Genomic DNA, 19,251 nt, shown 5'->3' with positions numbered 1-19,251 from the left:
TGTACTTTCGAGTTGATTGCTCGGCGTTCCCAATGTTTCAAATTGAGATCCCTTAGTCCCAATAGTTTCTAAATGAGTACTGGATATTCCTACCGGTTCCATATTGTTGGCAATTCCCGTACTCTCATATTGACCTTGCAACGTTCCTGTACTTTCGAATTGATTGTTCGGCGTTCCTGATGCTTCAAACTGAGATCCCTGTGTCCCAATAGTTTCAAAATGAGTACTGGATATTCCTCCCGTTTCAATATTGTTGGCTGTTCCCAAACTTTCATATTGACCTTGCAACGTTCCTGTACTCTCGAGTTGATTACTCGGCGTTCCCGATGTTTCAAATTGAGATCCCTGTGTCCGTATACCTTCAAAATGAGTACTGGATATTCCTCCCGTTTCGATATTGTTGGCTGTTCCCAAATTGTCATACTGACCGAGCAACGTTCCTGTACTTTCGAGTTGATTACTCGGCGTTGCCGATGCTTCAACTTGAGATCCCTTAGTCCCAATAGTTTCTAAGTGAGTACTGGATATTCCTCCCGTATCGATATTGTTGGCTGTTCCCAAACTTTCATATTGACCTTCCATCGTTCCTGTACTTTCCCTACCGGTTCCATATTGTTGGCAATTCCCGTACTCTCATATTGACCTTGCAACGTTCCTGTACTCTCGAGTTGATTACTCGGCATTCCCGATGCTTCAAATTGAGATCACCGGGTCCCAATAGTTTCTAAATGGTTACTGGATATTCCTACCGGTTCCATATTGTTGGCAATTCCCGTACTTTCATATTGACCTTGCATCGTTCCTGTACTTTCGAGTTGATTACTCGGCGTTCCCGTTGCTTCAAATTGAGATCCCTTAGTCCCAATAGTTTCTAAATGAGTACTGGATATTCCTACCGGTTCCATATTGTTGGCAATTCCCGTACTCTCATATTGACCTTGCAACGTTCCTGTACTTCCAAGTTGATTGTTCGGCGTTCCTGATGCTTCAAATTGAGATCCCTGTGTCCCAATAGTTTCAAAATGAGTACTGGATATTCCTCCCGTTTCAATATTGTTGGCTGTTCCCAAACTTTCATATTGACCTTGCAACGTTCCTGTACTTTCGAGTTGATTGCTCGGCGTTCCCGATGTTTCAAATTGAGATCCCTGTGTCCGTATACCTTCAAAATGAGTACCGGATATTCCTCCCGTTTTCATATTGTTGGCTGTTCCCAAACTTTCATATTGACCTGTCAGCGGTTCTGTACTTTCGAGTTGATTGCTTGGCATTCCTGTTGTCTCAAATTTGGACCCCTGTATCCCAATCGTTTCAAACAGAGTAGTGGAAATTCCCCCCGTTCCAACACTTTCATATTGATCTGTCGGCACCCCTGCACTTTCGAATCGATTGCTGTTTGATCCAGTTGTTTCAAACTGAGATGTCTTGGTTCCTTTTCTTTCAGACTGATAACTCAACTGTCCTCCAGTTTCCAAATTATTTGTGGCTGTGCTCAAATTTCCAAATTGACCTGTCAGAGTCCCAGGACGATCGAATTGATTGTTTTGCGTACCCGTTGTTTCCATATTGCTGGCTACCCCAACACTTTCGATTTGACCTGTCGGCGACCCTGCTGCTTCAAATTGATAGCTCGGTGTCCCTGTTGTTTCAAATTGAGACGTCTGTGTTGCTTTATTTGTGAATTGATCTTTCTGTTTTCCTGTTGCTTCGTGTTGATTGTTTGATATACCCATACTTTCAAACAGAGTCGTAGTTGCCTTTGTGTTTTCAGTTGGATTAACTGTATACAACTGAGTGGTACCTTGTTTCGTTGTATAGGAGACTGGTCCTTCTGATGTCATGCCGCTCCCATGTTCAACACCAGATGGGCCTGTGCTGCTCCGAACTTCAGTCAACGCATTTAAAGAATGCCAATCAACAACTGCTTGTTTTTGAGAGTTACCAGATATCACTGGTATATGAGAAGATTCATACTTGACTCTCGTTGTTCCTTCTGTAACACTAGACGATGACGTTGTAGTTGTATCTGCATTACTTCCATTTTCCTGAATCTTAGATAAATCTTTCAAACTTGCACTGTTCATGTCTGTTCTGTTGGCGTTAGCATTGCTACTGGTATTTATGGTTTTACCAGAAATCGTGCCAACTTGGTGTGACGCTGATTCAACTAGGCCTGTGTTGATGTCGTGACCAGATAGCACGCCGCCTTGGTGTTGAGATGAATCTATAAGGCCTGTATCAACGCCGGAACCAGATGCCACGCCTCCTTTGTGTTGAGAAGAATCCATGAGGCCTGCATCAACACCATGACTAGATGTCATGTCCCCGTGATATTGGGTTGATTCAATAAGGCCTGTATCAACGCCGGAACCCGATGCCACGCCTCCTTGTTGTTGAGAAGAATCCATGAGGCCTGCATCAACACCATGACTAGATGTCATGTCCCCGTGATATTGAGTTGATTCAATAAGGCCTGTATCAACGCCGGAACCCGATCCCACGCCTCCTTGGTGTTGAGAAGAATCCATGAGGCCTGCATCAACACCATGACTAGATGTCATGTCCCCGTGATATTGGGTTGATTCAATAAGGCCTGTATCAACCCCGGAACCAGATGCCACGCCTCCTTGGTGTTGAGAGGAATCCATGAGGCCTGCATTAACGCCATGACTAGATGTCATGTCCCCGTGATATTGAGTTGATTCAAGAAGGCCTGTATCAACGCCGGAACCATATGCCACGCCTCCTTTGTGTTGAGAAGAATCCATGAGGCCTGCATTAACACCATGACTAGATGTCATGTCCCCGTGATATTGAGTTGATTCAATAAGGCCTGTATCAACGCCGGAACCAGATACCACGCCCCCTTGGTGTAGAGATGAATCTGTAAGGCCTGTATCAACGCCGGAACCCGATGCCACGCCTCCTTGGTGTTGAGAAGAATCCATGAGGCCTGCATTAACACCATGACTAGATGTCATGTCCCCGTGATATTGAGTTGATTCAATAAGGCCTGTATCAACGCCGGAACCAGATGCCACGCCTCCTTGGTGTAGAGATGAATCTGTAAGGGCAGTACCAACGCCATGAGTAGATGCCCTGTCTATTTTGTATTGTGTTGATTCAGTCAGGCCTGTATCAACGCCGGAACCAGATACCACGCTCCCTTTTTGTTGAGATGAGTCTTTAAGGCCTGTGTCAACGCTGTGACCAGATGCCACACCCGCTTGCTGCCGAAATCCTATATCGACGCCGTTGCTAGGTGAATATCTCTCTGTGATGCTTGTTTCAACATAATGACCCGACTTCAAGCCACCCTGGTGTTCAGATGGTCCTTTAAGACTTGCATCAACGCCGTTGCCAGATGTCAGGCCATCTTGATAACGAGATGATTCTATATAACCTGTATCGACGCTGTTGCCAGATGCGAGGCCTTCCTGGTGCGAATATTTATCTGTGAGCACTGCATTAAGGCCGCGACCAGAGGTTAGGATATCGTTTTGTTGAGATGACTCTGTTAGGCCTGTATAGGTCCCTTGGCCAGAAACACTGTCCAGCAGTTGCTGGTAAGTAGTTGCAGTGAGACTTGCATCGACGCCCTGACCAGTCACATCTTTCCCTACATGGCGAGTAGCCATACCCTGCCCAGAAGACATGTACTGTTCTTGATGCGGAAAGGAGGTTATTGGGCCGTTAGACGTATCAACAGTGTTATGAACTTCCGTTGTCGTGTGTATTTCTCGCAAAGTCCACGTATTAACGTTCTTTATATCCGTTCCCGCAGGCGAATTTTGATTTCGGTTATCGGACACGTTATCAAAAGAAGGCAGTGCAGTATTTTCAGCATAATTGTCTGTAGTAGCGTCTGCGTGGGTATCGTACACATGGTTCTGTACAGATACATCAATTATATTTTGGGCTGCAGCATCGGAATTTGGACGAGGCGTGGACTCAGCCGTGGTATAACCAACCGTTACACGTGATGTCTGTGTGGACGCTGTTCCTGTATCAGCAGAGTTTGTGTTTATATGGGGTTCAGTTGTAGTCAAACCATGATAATCGACAAGAGTGGCTTGGTTGTTAGACAGTTGATCACCCTGTATACCGGCGTGGGTACCCATATAAGAATCAGGTGAACTACTGTTTGAATTCATGTAAGAGTCAGAAGTTGACACCCCCTGGGAGTCAAGGAACCTATCTGACTCTTGGTTTGTTGTTCCCATTACACTACGAATCTCGGTAAATGCTTCTAAAGATGTTATATCCACACTATTTGGAACATTAGGTGCATAATGTACCGCCGAATCTGATGGCCTCACCACCATGATATCTGAAGGACGGTCGCTTGGAATCGGTGTTAAAATATTGTCAACCCGACCCTGATTTTCAGAAGTTGACGAACTAAGTATGTTGACTTCATTCACTGAGGCAGTATGAGCATTTAATTCAGGTTCGGTGTAATTGGTATACGCATTCCCTGTGTCAGCAGTAGGAGAAGCATATTCTCTGTTGGATGAAGAATGTATATCATACGTTGGCTGATAGTCTCCGCCTGCAACAAGATTTGCCGCTTTCTCTACAGTATTTGCAGTATCCAGAACAAGCTTGTTAACATTACCATCGCCTGACATTATATGTCCACTTCCGTTGGCTGACGAGGCACTGTCGCTCATGTTCTGTTGATTAGCAGTGTCTACAATACTTTGGATTTCTGTAAAAGCTATAAGCGACGTCATGTCGACGTTCTTTTGTACGTCGGAAGGTGTGTGTAACAGAGCTCCGGGAGCCGTTACCGTGTGAAAGTCAGGTGGATTTGCCATGTCGGGTGGCTCACGGATCACGTTGGGTACATCTACAACTCTCACCACCTGTGTCGACAACTGTTTACCAGAGGTCACTTTGTTGGTAGTTACTGATCCCTCGGTAGTATATGCAACTGCATTGTCGGTGTAATTAGGTTGGTCGACTGGACCGGCTGTACTGGACCCAATCACAGCATCGATACCTCTGTTACTTTGCTGTCTTGTATTTTCATATACAGTGCTCGGTGTTGCACTGCTTAATTGCTGTGACGTTGAACTTGATTCTCGCAAAGTGGTTTTCGTAAAAATGATCCCGTCAGAAGCAGCAGTACCCGATTGATTTTTAACGTAATCTGGCAAACTGGCCGGTAGGTCACCGTTTCCTACGATAGGTACGGGTTTAGTCTCGGTAGTAACAGATGAAGTGGACTGGTGCACACGTGATTCCTGCCGTCCACTTTGGTCATTGGTAAGAGTCGGTGTGTCGTGTGTATAACCGGAAGTTGAAGAATGTGTTTCCGTCGTGACTGTCGAAGCGTGATCTGTCTGATGATATTTATCTTGATCAACAGGTTTGGTGTTTGTTGATAGCAATTCATGATTTGGTGAATTTGCGGAAACAATTTGATTGTCTTTGTTTCTTATAACCTGTACATCTGGGCTTAACGTGGCATCAGCCCTGTTATTTGCGGTCACACTTCCGTTGACGATTTTTCCAAAATTGATATTCCGCGAACCAGATTCACCGACAGAACTTGAAATTTCACCTTTTTGTATGATGGTATTTACAACCGGTTGAACCGACATCTGAGCACCAGCATCGTAAATGTTGTCAGAAATTGAACCAATATTACCATGGATCGATTGTGATTCAACTCCACTTCCGCTGTTCATGTCATGGGTTCCGCTGGAGCCTGTCGAACTGTGGTATACATCACTTTGTTTTAGAACAACCTTATTGCCACCTGACATAGTACCATGTAAGGCGTTCGGAACCGGTGGTATAAAGCCGATGACGGAATTTTGTCCTTTTACTTCATTTGCGACAAAGGTTGCACCTCCGGTATTTGTTGACGACTTCGTTCCATCATTTTTGATGTTGGGGAAATATGTGTCGGTTGCTAAGTAACCTTCAGCACCGAACGCTGAACTACCTATTTCCTGTCCCGAATCACCAGACCTGAACGGAGTGATTTGGTTTTCGCCAAACGCATTATTTGCCAAATTGGAATTTGTCATGAGAGTGTTCGCCGTGCCTTGTCCTGAGCGAGACGTTTGACCAGAAATGAAAGAAGATCCATCGCTTGCTGAACCAGGAGATATGTCTTTATATACAACATTAGAACTATGTTGTTCTATTTGGCTAAAACCAGAAACCGTACCTAATCCTGCCTCATGACTATTGGTAATTGTCGCGGCGTCGGTTACAAGGCCGGTTGCCCAAGGACCTTCCGCTAATCCTTGATCCCTGATTTTAAAGCCGCCATTCCCCATAGTTTCTGTCACAAATTCTTGTGAATGGCCTGAAGATCCTTCAGTACCTCCTGATATTGTCTGGATGTTATCTATTCCAGTCCCGCCAGATCCTCTGGATTGAGCTGAACCTTCGTATGACGTAGCTATCGAGCCCTCATTGGTGTGTAAGGCTTGTGTAGTAAACCCACGTGTTGAATCTATCCCTGTTTGAATATCTGGATTCGTATCGTATCCACTTCCTTGCTGGGTGGAACCCGTCATCGATGACGTCGATGATGTCACATGATTCAATGTAGAGACAGATTCTGGCATACCTGCAGCCTCCGGTCCAGTTGTACCCGGGCTATTCCCAGATTCAGACCATAATTGTTGGTTGGTAGTTGATACAACTGGTGTGGTAAAGGTTGACACCCCTTCTATTGTTGTTGTGCGTCTAATTGATCCATTCGTATCGGTCCCAGTGCCAGAACTCTTATCCGTTGTTTTTCTTGCGTAAGTCCCGGATGATTGATCCATTGTTTGTCCTGTAACACTGTCAGTAGAATAGTGTACGCTTTGTCCTAACAAGCCATCAGAAGTATGACCATTTGTTTGTCCTGTAGAGCCGTCAAACGTATGGCCCATTGTTTGTCCTGTAGAACCATCAGAAGTATGGTCCATTGTTTGTCCTGTAACACTGGCAGTAGAATAGTGTACGTTTTGTCCTGTAGAACCGTCAGAAGTATGGCCCATTGTTTGTCCTGCAGAGCCGTCAGAAGTATGACCCATTGTTTGTCCTGTAGAGCCCTCAGAAGTATGACTCATGGTTTGTCCTTTTATGCTGTCAGTAGTATGATCAATTGTTTGTCCCGTACCTACGTTAGAAGTATATTCTGTTGTTTGTCCCATATTATCGCCAGAAGTATGAGCTATTTTTGGTTTAGTGCTGTCTGCACGTAGATCATGAATCTGAGTTGTAACCGTATTCGTTCCAGATGTTTGGCCCTTATTTGCGCCAGAGTTGTGATAATCCATTGTTTGACCCGTACTAACGCCTGAGGAATAATCCGTGGTTTGTCCCGTACTGACTCCTGAAGAATAATCCTTTGGTTTTCCCGTATATGCGCCAGATGTATGATCCACTGTTTCGCCTGTACTTGAGCCTGAGGTATAATCCACTGTTTCGCCCGTAATGGCTCCAGATGAATAACCCGTAATTTGTCCCGTACCGGCGCCAGAAGTATGATCCATCATGTGTCCCGTACTGGCTCCAGAGGTATAATCCATGACTTGTCCCGTACCGGCGCCAGCAGCATGATCGAATGTTTGGCCCGTACTGCCGCCAGATGTATGAGCCACCGTGTGGTCCTCATTTGCGCCAAAGTTGTTGTAATCTATTGTTTGGCCCGTTCTAACGCCTGAGGAATAATTCATTGTTTGACCCGTACTAACGCCTGAAGAATAATCCGTGGGTTGTCCCGTATATGCGCCGGATGTATGATCCACGGTTTCGCCTGTACTTGAGCCTGAGGTATAATCCACTGTTTCGCCCGTAATGGCTCCAGATGATAGATATGGTTCTTGTCCCCTTCTATCGCCTGTTTTGTGATCCATCGTTTGTACGGTACCTGCGACAACATGTCCAATGGCTCGGCCTATATCCCCCCCAGTCGTCATATGATCAATCGTTTGTCCTGTTCTGGTGCCATCGCCATGGTTCATGGATGTATATTCTAATGTATGTCCTGTATTAGCGCTAGTGGCATGATCCAATACTTGTGCAGTACTTGCGGGTGGTAGGTCATGAATCTGAAGTTGGCCAGAACTCGAGCCAGACGTATGATCAATCGTTTGCCCAATATTAGCGCCAGAAGTATGATACATTTCTTGCCCTGTACTGACGCCAGCAGAATAGTCTGTTGCTTTTCCTGTACTGGCGCCAGAAGCATATTCTATTGTTTGACCTATATTTCCGCCAGAAGCATGGTCCGTTTGTGTTTGCAACGTATTTGAACCAGAACTATGTTCTATTATTTGTCCCACACTGGCCTCGGGATTATAATCTATCGTTTGTCCCGCACTGGCGCCAATACCATGATCCATTGTTTCCCCAATATTCGTATGAGAGTTGGAAGTATAATCCATTCTCTGTCCCATGCTAGTACCAGATGTATGATCCATTGTTTGGCCTATACTAGCGCCGATACCATGATCTGATGATTGCCCAATGTCCCCTCCAGACATTTTATCAAGTGTTTGCAGAGTAGCTTTACCTTCAGAATAAATAATTCTTTCTCCGGTACTTGCGCCAGAGTTATACTCTGTTGTTTGTCCAATTATATTGCCAGAAGTATGATCCATGGATTGTAAAGTATTTTCGCCAACACCGTGATCCCTTATTTGTACTGTACTGGCGCCAGTGGTATAATCAATTGTTTGTCCCGTAGTGGCGCCCGATGTGTGATCGATTGTTCGTCCCGTACTTGCATCAGATATATAATCCAATGTTTGTCTGGCACTGGTGCCTGGTGTGTGATCTATTGGTTGTCCGGTTCTGGCGCCTGCAGTATGATCCATTGTTTGTCCCGCAATGGTCCCAGACGTAAAATCAATCGCCTGTCCCATACTCGCGCCAGATGAGCGATCTATGGTTTCCCCCGTACTGGTGCCAGAAGTTTGGTATGTTACGTGTCCCATTCTATCGTTGGTTGCATGATCCATTGTTTGTGCGGTACCTACGCCAACACCATGATCAATAGCTTGGCCTTTATTCCCCTCAGACATATGATCCATTGTTTGTCCTGTACTGGCACCATGGTTCATGAATTGTTCCAAATTCGCACCAGTAGTATCTAATATTTGTCCCGTACTTACATTAAAATCATGAGTCAATGTTTGTCTTATATTCGTGTTGGTGCCAGAATTTCTATCCATTATTTGTCCAGTGCTGGCGCTTGAATCAAATATATCCCCCGTACTGACACCAGAGGTATAATCGATTGCTTGTCCTGTACCCGCGCCAGAAGTTTGATATATTGTCGGGCCCGTATTTGCGCCAGCGGTATAATCTGTTGTTTGTCCAATACCATCGCCAGAAATAAGATCCATATTTTGTACAGTACTCGTATCAACACCATTGTATGTTATTTGTCCAGCACTAGCACCAGATGTATACTCCACTGTTTCTCCCGTCCTTATGCCGGAATTATGATCAGTTGCACGTCCTATGGCACCAGAACCAAGATTTGTAGCTTGTCCTCCAGTAAATGTGTCGGATCCTGATGTCTTACGGTTGTTTACTGCTGAAACGGTTGTAAAACTGCTACTGGTTATCCGTTGTCCTGTGGGAAGTCCCTGGTTATTCTGAAATGCACTGTCACCGGATGTAGAACTACTGGTAGAAGCATCGGCAGTAGACCTGCCATGATCTATCAAACCAGTGCCCGTTTGATGGCTTACGGTTGGCCCATTGCCGACTATTATTCCATTAGTACTCTCGGTATTTTGATGGCCTACGCCAGTTTGTGATGCGTACGTGGCATCATTTAGGGGTACTACATTAATATTATCTGTTAGATCCGAGCGCAGACTTGATGGAACAGGAGGAATAAAGTGAGTGTTTGTGGAATGTGATTGTTGTTCTGTCATTGATCCGGCCGTAGACAGACCACTGGCTCCTACGTGCGATGATCCACTGCTCATTGATACAGGAACAGCCCCGCCTACCACTGTATTTTCGGCAAGTACTACACTACTGGACTGATAATCTGAACCGCTTACCGGAATAGCATTTTCCATTATACGTCCAGTCGTCGGGCCAGGTACACCATTATTTGCCATAAGTCCTCCTATCGGAATACCATAAGGGTCTGGTATATTTGTATGAGACACTTTGTGGTCCGCCAGAACCAATGCATCCATGGAGAAATCACCGAGCATGGATACTCCGTCACCAGACGCCTTGTTGTAACGTTCCATAGTAACACCACTTGATGAACTAGCGCTATCTGGAAGGGAGGAGGCAGATCCCATTCCCGACGTCACAAAGCCGTCAACATATTTTGTTGTTTGTGAGTGACTCAATGCCGTGTCGCTGATGGGCGTGTTAGTTTCCTGTGCTGCTGGATTGTCGGCAGGATAAGAATAAACATTATCAACGATACCGGATCCATGAACTTTATTTTCCTCGACCCGAATAGCATGTTCGGCATGTGTTGGCATAGGATTGTCATACCGAATACTTTGGTCAGTATTAACAGACCCGGAAGTTACTAAAAATCTTTGTTCAGCATTGACCTGACTGTTCGTGTCTCCCGAAGCCCTCTCCATAGCCGGTAGGTTATAACTGATTCCGTTTAAGCTTTGTTGCGTGGATACTCCAGATCCAGCTTCGTTGACGGTAGACGTGACTGTCAGTGAGTCTCCGGAAGATGTCGCCCCTGGGATATTGGTATCTATTACAGTTTCATTGTGAGCGTTAGAAGTTGTCGTTCCACCTGATCCTATGGTTAACGATTTGGAGTTACCTGTTTGCATATTCTGTAACTGCCCTGTTGATGTCGCCACTTGGTGCGAGCTTGAAGATGTCACCCCATGTTGTGTCATAGACGAGGCTGTTTCATGATCAGAGCCAGATGTTGTCATTTCCTTCCCTCTTACATGAAGGGAGTTAGTGGCAGCGGTCCTAAGGTCAGCGTGTAACGGGACACCTCTATCGGGGCCCTCATTAACTGCAAAGGTTATTCCAGATGGTGTCGTTGTCACAAAGTTTTCGTTGGTGACGCCATCCGTGTGACTGTTACTGCTAGTTGATGATTCTTCTCTTAAATGTAATACATTGGTGGTTTTAGTTCGACTGTTAACAGTTTCTTGATCACGATTTGGACCCTCATTTACTGCAAGAGTAATAAAGGGATTTTTTGTGGTTTCATAGGCATCCGTCACATTACTTTCGTTAGCATTCGTTGCGGAAAATGTGTCCAATGTTCTTATTTTGGACGCGGGTTCAGTGTTAGAGCTTGTTATAGTGTGTTCAGGGCTAACAGATTTACTTGAAATCGTCTCCATCGGTTGAGTATTTGCAGAGTCTGGAGTAAAATGGAATATCGTCTCGCCTGTACTAGTATCCACGTGGCCATTTGATGTGTGGAGTGTTGTTTCAGATCGTGTGGTATCCAAGAGAGGAGATGTTTGTAGTGTTGTTTCACCTGGGATTATATTTGTGGAGTCGGGAGAAAAGTGGAAGATTGTTTCAGAATGTTGGGTATTTGCAGCCTCAGGAGTAAAATGGAAGACCTTCTCGCCTGTACCAGTATCTACTGGTTCATGAGATGCGTGCTGGATTGCCGCAGGTTGTTTAGCATCTATGGAGGCAGATGATATCTTTACACTTTCACTTGTTTGGGTATGTGTAACGTCAGGTGAGTAATGAAAAACTGATTCACTTTCTCTGTGTTGAGGATTTAAATGGAACGTTGTTTCGCCTGTGCCACTATGAGCATGGCTATTGGATGTGTGTGTGGTTGGGTAGCTTGTTTCCGCATTTGGTCTCGAAGATGTATGAGAGGTTGTATGTGCACCCTGATGACCTGTTCCAGAGCTCAAATGGTATTCTGTATGGCTGTCTGCGGCTCTTCCATACTCCCCCGCAATGTTGCCGCGATAAAACGCTTTTCCTGGTGTAGTAGAACTATGCCTCCTCATGTTACCATATCGTGTCGGTATGTTCGTGGATATAACTTCTTCTGCGTGACCGTCAACCTTTTTCTGAATGTCTGCAGCATTCTCATATTGTGTTGAGAAGGAAGAATGACGCGGAGTAGAGTAGATATAATTATTAGCTGACAAGCCTTGTTTATCGGATGGTGTGTTTCCTGACGACATACCGTTGTTTGCATACGTTGAACCGGTAGGTGACATGTCAGTGTTAATTGAAGTGATACTGTCTGGCTGAGATGAAGTTGTATAACCTGATGACAATCCAAAGGATGACGATGGTCCATCAGGTGACATACCAGTGTTAGCTGATATCATTTTACTCGATGACACACCATTGGTGGCGGAAGTGGTGCCGCTAGATGGTAGATCACTGCTGATGAAAGTTGTTCCACTGGACGGTATGACACCATTAGGTGAAGTGATGCCACTAGACGGCATGCCAGTGTTAGTGTTAGCTGTACTGCTAGACGATATGCCACTGTCGATTGAAGTGGTGCCGCTCGACGATATACCACTGTTAGTTAAAGTGGTGACACTAGACGGTATGCCACTATTGATTGAAGTGCTGCCACTAGACGGTGTGCCACTTTTGGTTGAAGTGGTACCGCTAGTCGATATGCCACTGTTAGTTGAAGATGTACCACTATATAACACGTCGCTACTGGACAACGACGTTCCACGCGAAGTTACGACAGTGGATATTGGTGTTGTACTTTGTTGTGTTGCATCAAAAGCTTGGCGCTTCCGCCTTTCAAGATACTGAACATCGTTCATCTCTGGGATTGGGTCAACGATCTCCACATCTGCACATCCCACATACGTGTACATACCGGCGTCTGCAACAAAAGAAAGAGAAATGTACTTTTCTCGTCGCAATATCTTACCAAGTATATCTCGTACAGTTAATCATCAGCCAGGATAATACAAATCAGTTTTTTTTTGCAGTATTACTGTAACACATATGTTGACTTCATGGACCCCACCCGTGCATGTTTCGAGATTTAGAGCGGCAGTATTGCATTATTTATCCTGACAGATCCTTAGTCAGTGTTGATAAGACAGAATTTGGATCAGCTGTTGGTTTGGTTTGGTTTATTTTGTTTAAAGTCCTATTAACAGATAAGGTCATTTAAGGACGTGCCTCCATGTGTGTAGTGTATGCCTGCTTGCGTGTGTGTATGCAGGATACAGGGTATGTTGGTGTGCTTGCCTCCTTGTGATAGCGCGGATCTGATGCCGACTTCATAGTGCTCTCTCACTGAAATACCATGCCGAAGGCACCCAGCACCGCATTCTGCCCGGTCACATTATACTGAAAACGGGTGAACCGGTTGTTGGCATTCCCCTTAATGCTGAACGTTAAGCAGGGAATAACAACTGCCATTTTTAAGGAATTTGGTATTTCAGTATTGGACTAAGCCTCCTACCATGTATCAATCTACTGTCATGCCAAGGGTATCGTTCTTGTGTTGATGGGTCTTTACAATAAGAACTATGCTAACTATATGATGGGTCTTTACAATAAGAATTATGCTAACTATATGATGTGTCTTTACAATAATAATTATGCTAACTATATGATGGGTCTTTACAATAAGAATTATATTAACGATATTACGGGTCTTTACAATAAGAATTATGCTAACTATATGATGGGTCTTTACAATAAGAATTATGCTAACTATATGATGGGTCTTTACAATAAGAATTATGCTAACTATATGATGGGTCTTTACAATAAGAATTATGCTAACTATATGATGGGTCTTTACAATAAGAATTATGCTAACTATATGATGGGTCTTTACAATAAGAATTATGCTAACTATATGATGGGTCTTTACAATAAGAATTATGCTAACTATATGATGGGTCTTTACAATAAGAATTATGCTAACTATATGATGGGTCTTTACAATAAGAATTATGCTAACTATATGATGGGTCTTTACAATAAGAATTATGCTAACTATATGATGGGTCTTTACAATAAGAATTATGCTAACTATATGATGGGTCTTTACAATAAGAATTATGCTAACTATATGATGGGTCTTTACAATAAGAATTATGCTAACTATATGATGGGTCTTTACAATAAGAATTATGCTAACTATATGATGGGTCTTTACAATAAGAATTATGCTAACTATATGATGGGTCTTTACAATAAGAATTATGCTAACTATATGATGGGTCTTTACAATAAGAATTATGCTAACTATATGATGGGTCTTTACAATAAGAATTATGCTAACTATATGATGGGTCTTTACAATAAGAATTATGCTAACTATATGATGGGTCTTTACAATAAGAATTATGCTAACTATATGATGGGTCTTTACAATAAGAATTATGCTAACTATATGATGGGTCTTTACAATAAGAATTATGCTAACTATATGATGGGTCTTTACAATAAGAATTATGCTAACTATATGATGGGTCTTTACAATAAGAATTATGCTAACTATATGATGGGTCTTTACAATAAGAATTATGCTAACTATATGATGGGTCTTTACAATAAGAATTATGCTAACTATATGATGGGTCTTTACAATAAGAATTATGCTAACTATATGATGGGTCTTTACAATAAGAATTATGCTAACTATATGATGGGTCTTTACAATAAGAATTATGCTAACTATATGATGGGTCTTTACAATAAGAATTATGCTAACTATATGATGGGTCTTTACAATAAGAATTATGCTAACTATATGATGGGTCTTTACAATAAGAATTATGCTAACTATATGATGGGTCTTTACAATAAGAATTATGCTAACTATATGATGGGTCTTTACAATAAGAATTATGCTAACTATATGATGGGTCTTTACAATAAGAATTATGCTAACTATATGATGGGTCTTTACAATAAGAATTATGCTAACTATATGATGGGTCTTTACAATAAGAATTATGCTAACTATATGATGGGTCTTTACAATAAGAATTATGCTAACTATATGATGGGTCTTTACAATAAGAATTATGCTAACTATATGATGGGTCTTTACAATAAGAATTATGCTAACTATATGATGGGTCTTTACAATAAGAATTATGCTAACTATATGATGGGTCTTTACAATAAGAATTATGCTAACTATATGATGGGTCTTTACAATAAGAATTATGCTAACTATATGATGGGTCTTTACAATAAGAATTATGCTAACTATATGATGGGTCTTTACAATAAGAATTATGCTAACTATATGATGGGTCTTTACAATAAGAATTATGCTAACTATATGATGGGTCTTTACAATAAGAATTATGCTAACTATATGATGGGTCTTTACAATAAGAATTATGCTAACTATATGATGGGTCTTTACAATAAGAATTATGCTAACTATATGATGGGTCTTTACAATAAGAATTATGCTAACTATATGATGGGTCTTTACAATAAGAATTATGCTAACTATATGATGGGTCTTTACAATAAGAATTATGCTAACTATATGATGGGTCTTTACAATAAGAATTATGCTAACTATATGATGGGTCTTTACAATAAGAATTATGCTAACTATATGATGGGTCTTTACAATAAGAATTATGCTAACTATATGATGGGTCTTTACAATAAGATTCATGCTAACTATATGATGGGTCTTTACAATAAGATTTTTGCTAACCATATGAATCACTCCGCCGGACATATTGAAGGCAGCTGTGCTGGTTATATGTCAAGTAAAAGGGAACAATTGTGGTGAAATATTGTATCCAGATATTCACCACGAAACGAAGTGATATCGATCACGTCTTGTCAACAGTTATTATAACGGATGCAATAGATAACATTTCAGATGATAAATAACAAACGACGACACGTGTTCCGAAACCTATACTATATAAGTGTTAAATTTGTGTTTTCCCGGTCAGGACAGAAACATGGAATTTAGCGCTTTGCTGTATTAACAAAAGATATATTTTCAAGATATTTTTCCGCACACATGTGCCCGGTATTAAATTTGATAATTCAAGAAGTGCTTAAGATATGATTAATGATTTAATTCCAAAGGTGACTAAGTATATATATAAATGAAATGTGATAGTATGAATAAATAAATCGATGATGGAAAGGTAGATATATCGTGTCAGTCTAAATGCTTTGTTCAGTTAATAATAGACGATCGTTTCTACGTGAAAGTTAATATATTTTAAATTGGAGATTTTCATTTCGCAAAAAGTGGGAACATTACCCATTACAAACTAAATTTGTAAAAACATTAATTTACATTTATTGAAAAGAAAGCAGACATAAATAGTATATTCATGTTCCGTTTAAGATGTTCGTCATGAACACATAAGAGACCTGTTCATTAGTCATATTTCGTGTGCATTTACTGTATGAGTCATTGAGTAACAGTCCCAAATCCAGAAACAGTTTTTGATGATTTATATTCGTACAGATTTATTTTTAAATTTTCATTACATATTAGGTTAGACGGAGAAATAAATTATGTCAGTATCAATAATTTGTTTTTATTTGTACTATTAACTATTGCACTAACCACTGACGGCAACTGACGTGTTACAACACACAATGGAAATTGGAAAGATTGATTGAAGTCAGTAATGTGGTAACTTACTTAATACAAGATCAGTTAATATGAACTAACACTGACTGGATGTTGTAAATTTATCTTTTAATAGGGGAGATCTCTAGAGAAAGCTTGACTGTATTATTTAATATTAACTCAAAGTAAGTCTTTGCTATTCGGTTCGTATTGTTTTAACATAATGTTTTTCCCGTTACGCATAACAACGCACATACTTCATTTACGGTTCAAAATATAAACGTCAGAATATACTAGGAATTCGATGATAATCTTCGTCACAGGGGTAATTGATATCTTACTATTGATGCATTATTAATATACAGGCATGCCGATACATCAACTATAATTCATGAAGGGAGTCGTAAAATCCCTCTTAAACAATGTATCCTACGGCTATAATAAATATGTTAAATCGACCATATAACTACTTACAGCAAGCTAAAAACCATATATAAAATATTTCTTTGATCACCTTATAATTAGCTTTTGAAATATGTAAATTTCTTGAAAAAAATATGAGTATTTATCATCGCCCCGATCAGCATATTGTATATCAATGTGGTATGCAAGGTGTTATAGCTTCAATATTCTTGAATTAGCACATAGCATTGAAAAGCAATCGATTTCGTAGCATGCCTTAAGCTGTTTATATGATGATGATTTTGTTTGTTTGTTTGATTTTGTTTAACGTCCTATTAACAGCAAAGGTCATTTAAGGACGGCCTCCCATGTGTGCAAGATGCATGCGTGTAGTGTATGTGTGTGTATTTTGGGAGGCTGCGATATGGTCGTGATGATGAACCAAACAAGCTACAGTTTTGAATGTCAATATATTTGAAACATAAAGAAAGGTTTGTGGTATGTGGTCGATAAGCTTATAAGGTTTGACCAACACGGTCCCCGAGTCGATGACCGTTACCAGACATCATTTACACTACAAGTCAGTGCACGCGTCTGTTATGTATATCATCTTTATTTATTGCCGACATCAAAGGACCATAACTAGACTAACATAAACTAATGATAAACCTGTCAACACAGACAGGTAAACAGCTTGACGAGTGATTAAGCATGGTATACACATGTCTACGCACAAATACTGTTGGTAAGCTTTGTTAGGTTGACAACCCATTATGGCCACATTAATAAAACACGAAATATTTTTACCACTTTAGTTTTTCTACTTACTATATACATTTCTTGTGTTGTATATTCGCAAAGGGTTTTATTAAATACAGAATCATTATTTTCTTAATTATCAAAGTCTACAAAATCCAAATTAGAAATATCTGTCATCAAGCTAATTCACGGTTTAATAATAGAAACGTTGGCAATATTCACAAGCTTTGTTCTAGCGTCTCAAATAGCCAACGTATAATAATAAAATATGTAATAGTAAAATAGACAAAGAATATATGCTTCTTCGTGGAATAGAACATATATTGGAAAGAAATATTTGAATCTAGATTTTTTTATCAAATCAAAAAGATATTGAGCTTTATGCGTAAGACATCATTTAAATAATGAACATTGCACCGCAAGATATTTGTTGATGACGCATGTTAATTCTCTATTGTATATTTGAAATAAAACGTTAATAATATACACCAACACCACACATTTATCAATGTCGATTGTTTTCGCGAAATTATATTATTAACATTCAGCTTTCGTCAAACGTCTGAGCTATACATCTCAATCAGTTAAACGACTGAATTTTAAGATTCCGAGTTTGCGACACTCCTTTTAAATACACCATTTTTTGAGAAAGTTAAGATTACTTTTTTGCTTCTTTAAGAAATGGACTGCATACACAGCAAGTTATTTGCGAGCCTATATCACATTATTAACATTATTTCTAAATTGTGTTATTAATATATTACCATATTAAAATCGGAGTGAACTGGTGATAGAATGAAAGGCATTGCGTTGAATGCTGATCTTGAAATTTCTTTGAAGAATCATTGAACAGACATATTATTTTGTTGAGGAAATCACAGCTTTGTCTCTTGGTTTCATGTTGAAATAATAAATTCCCTTTTTGTTTAATGTCGTTAATTTCAAAAGAAGTATTTCCCAAATACTTACTGACACTTATGAATTTGGTAATTCCGTTTTTAATGAGATTAGTTTCATGGTGTTTAGTTTAAATGATTATTTTCGTATATTAATGTATCTGTTGTAAACGAGAGCTGTGATTCCCTGACGATGTTAACGATGTATTATGCAGTTCTCAGTAATTTTAAGTATCCCGGAACAGTTTGTACTTGGTTTTTTATCGTTTGGATATTTAATTCAACTGATGAATTCCTATGGTCATATAATGCAGTACCTTTTTCTTTGTATGACTGTGGATTCAACATATTATATTGCTTTAATACTTTTTACTTTACATTCCTAAAGGATAAACACAATGTAGAAATATATAGAATTCAGGAATATATAATCCAATGTGTTATAAAACAAGAGGCCCATGGGCCTTAACGGTCACCTGAGTCTATAGTATTTATTTTTGTTGTTGAAATATGTACCAATTTGAGTAAAAAATAGTATAATGTTAACTTAACTTTGTCAGGACCATGAGCTGATCATTCCTAGACCAATTTTAAGTGAGATCGGCCTATTAGAACTTAGTAGCAAAATAGCGGCCATGGCAGCCAAATTGTATTTCTGATTGACCCGAAAAA

At 40.6% G+C, this 19,251-nt stretch overlaps 1 protein-coding gene across 1 annotated transcript; it reads right to left on the bottom strand.

The window, feature by feature from the left end:
- Positions 1 to 704: 704 nt before the first annotated feature.
- LOC110465064 (mucin-19-like) lies at positions 705 to 12,803 on the bottom strand. The gene has a single exon (XM_021520638.1). The coding sequence runs from the start codon at positions 12,801 to 12,803 to the stop codon at positions 705 to 707; it is 12,099 nt and encodes a 4,032-aa protein (XP_021376313.1).
- Between the last annotated feature and the right edge of the window lie 6,448 nt (positions 12,804 to 19,251).

Source organism: Mizuhopecten yessoensis, unplaced genomic scaffold (genome assembly GCF_002113885.1).
Source record: "Mizuhopecten yessoensis strain PY_sf001 unplaced genomic scaffold, ASM211388v2 scaffold11049, whole genome shotgun sequence".
NCBI classification, from domain to species: domain Eukaryota; kingdom Metazoa; phylum Mollusca; class Bivalvia; order Pectinida; family Pectinidae; genus Mizuhopecten; species Mizuhopecten yessoensis.
This window is presented reverse-complemented; position numbering and strand designations above follow the sequence as displayed.

Coding starts and splice junctions, on each gene's coding strand:
- LOC110465064 (XM_021520638.1), bottom strand. CDS start 12,803: ATGTACACGTATGTGGGATGTGCAGATGTGGAGATCGTTGACCCAATC.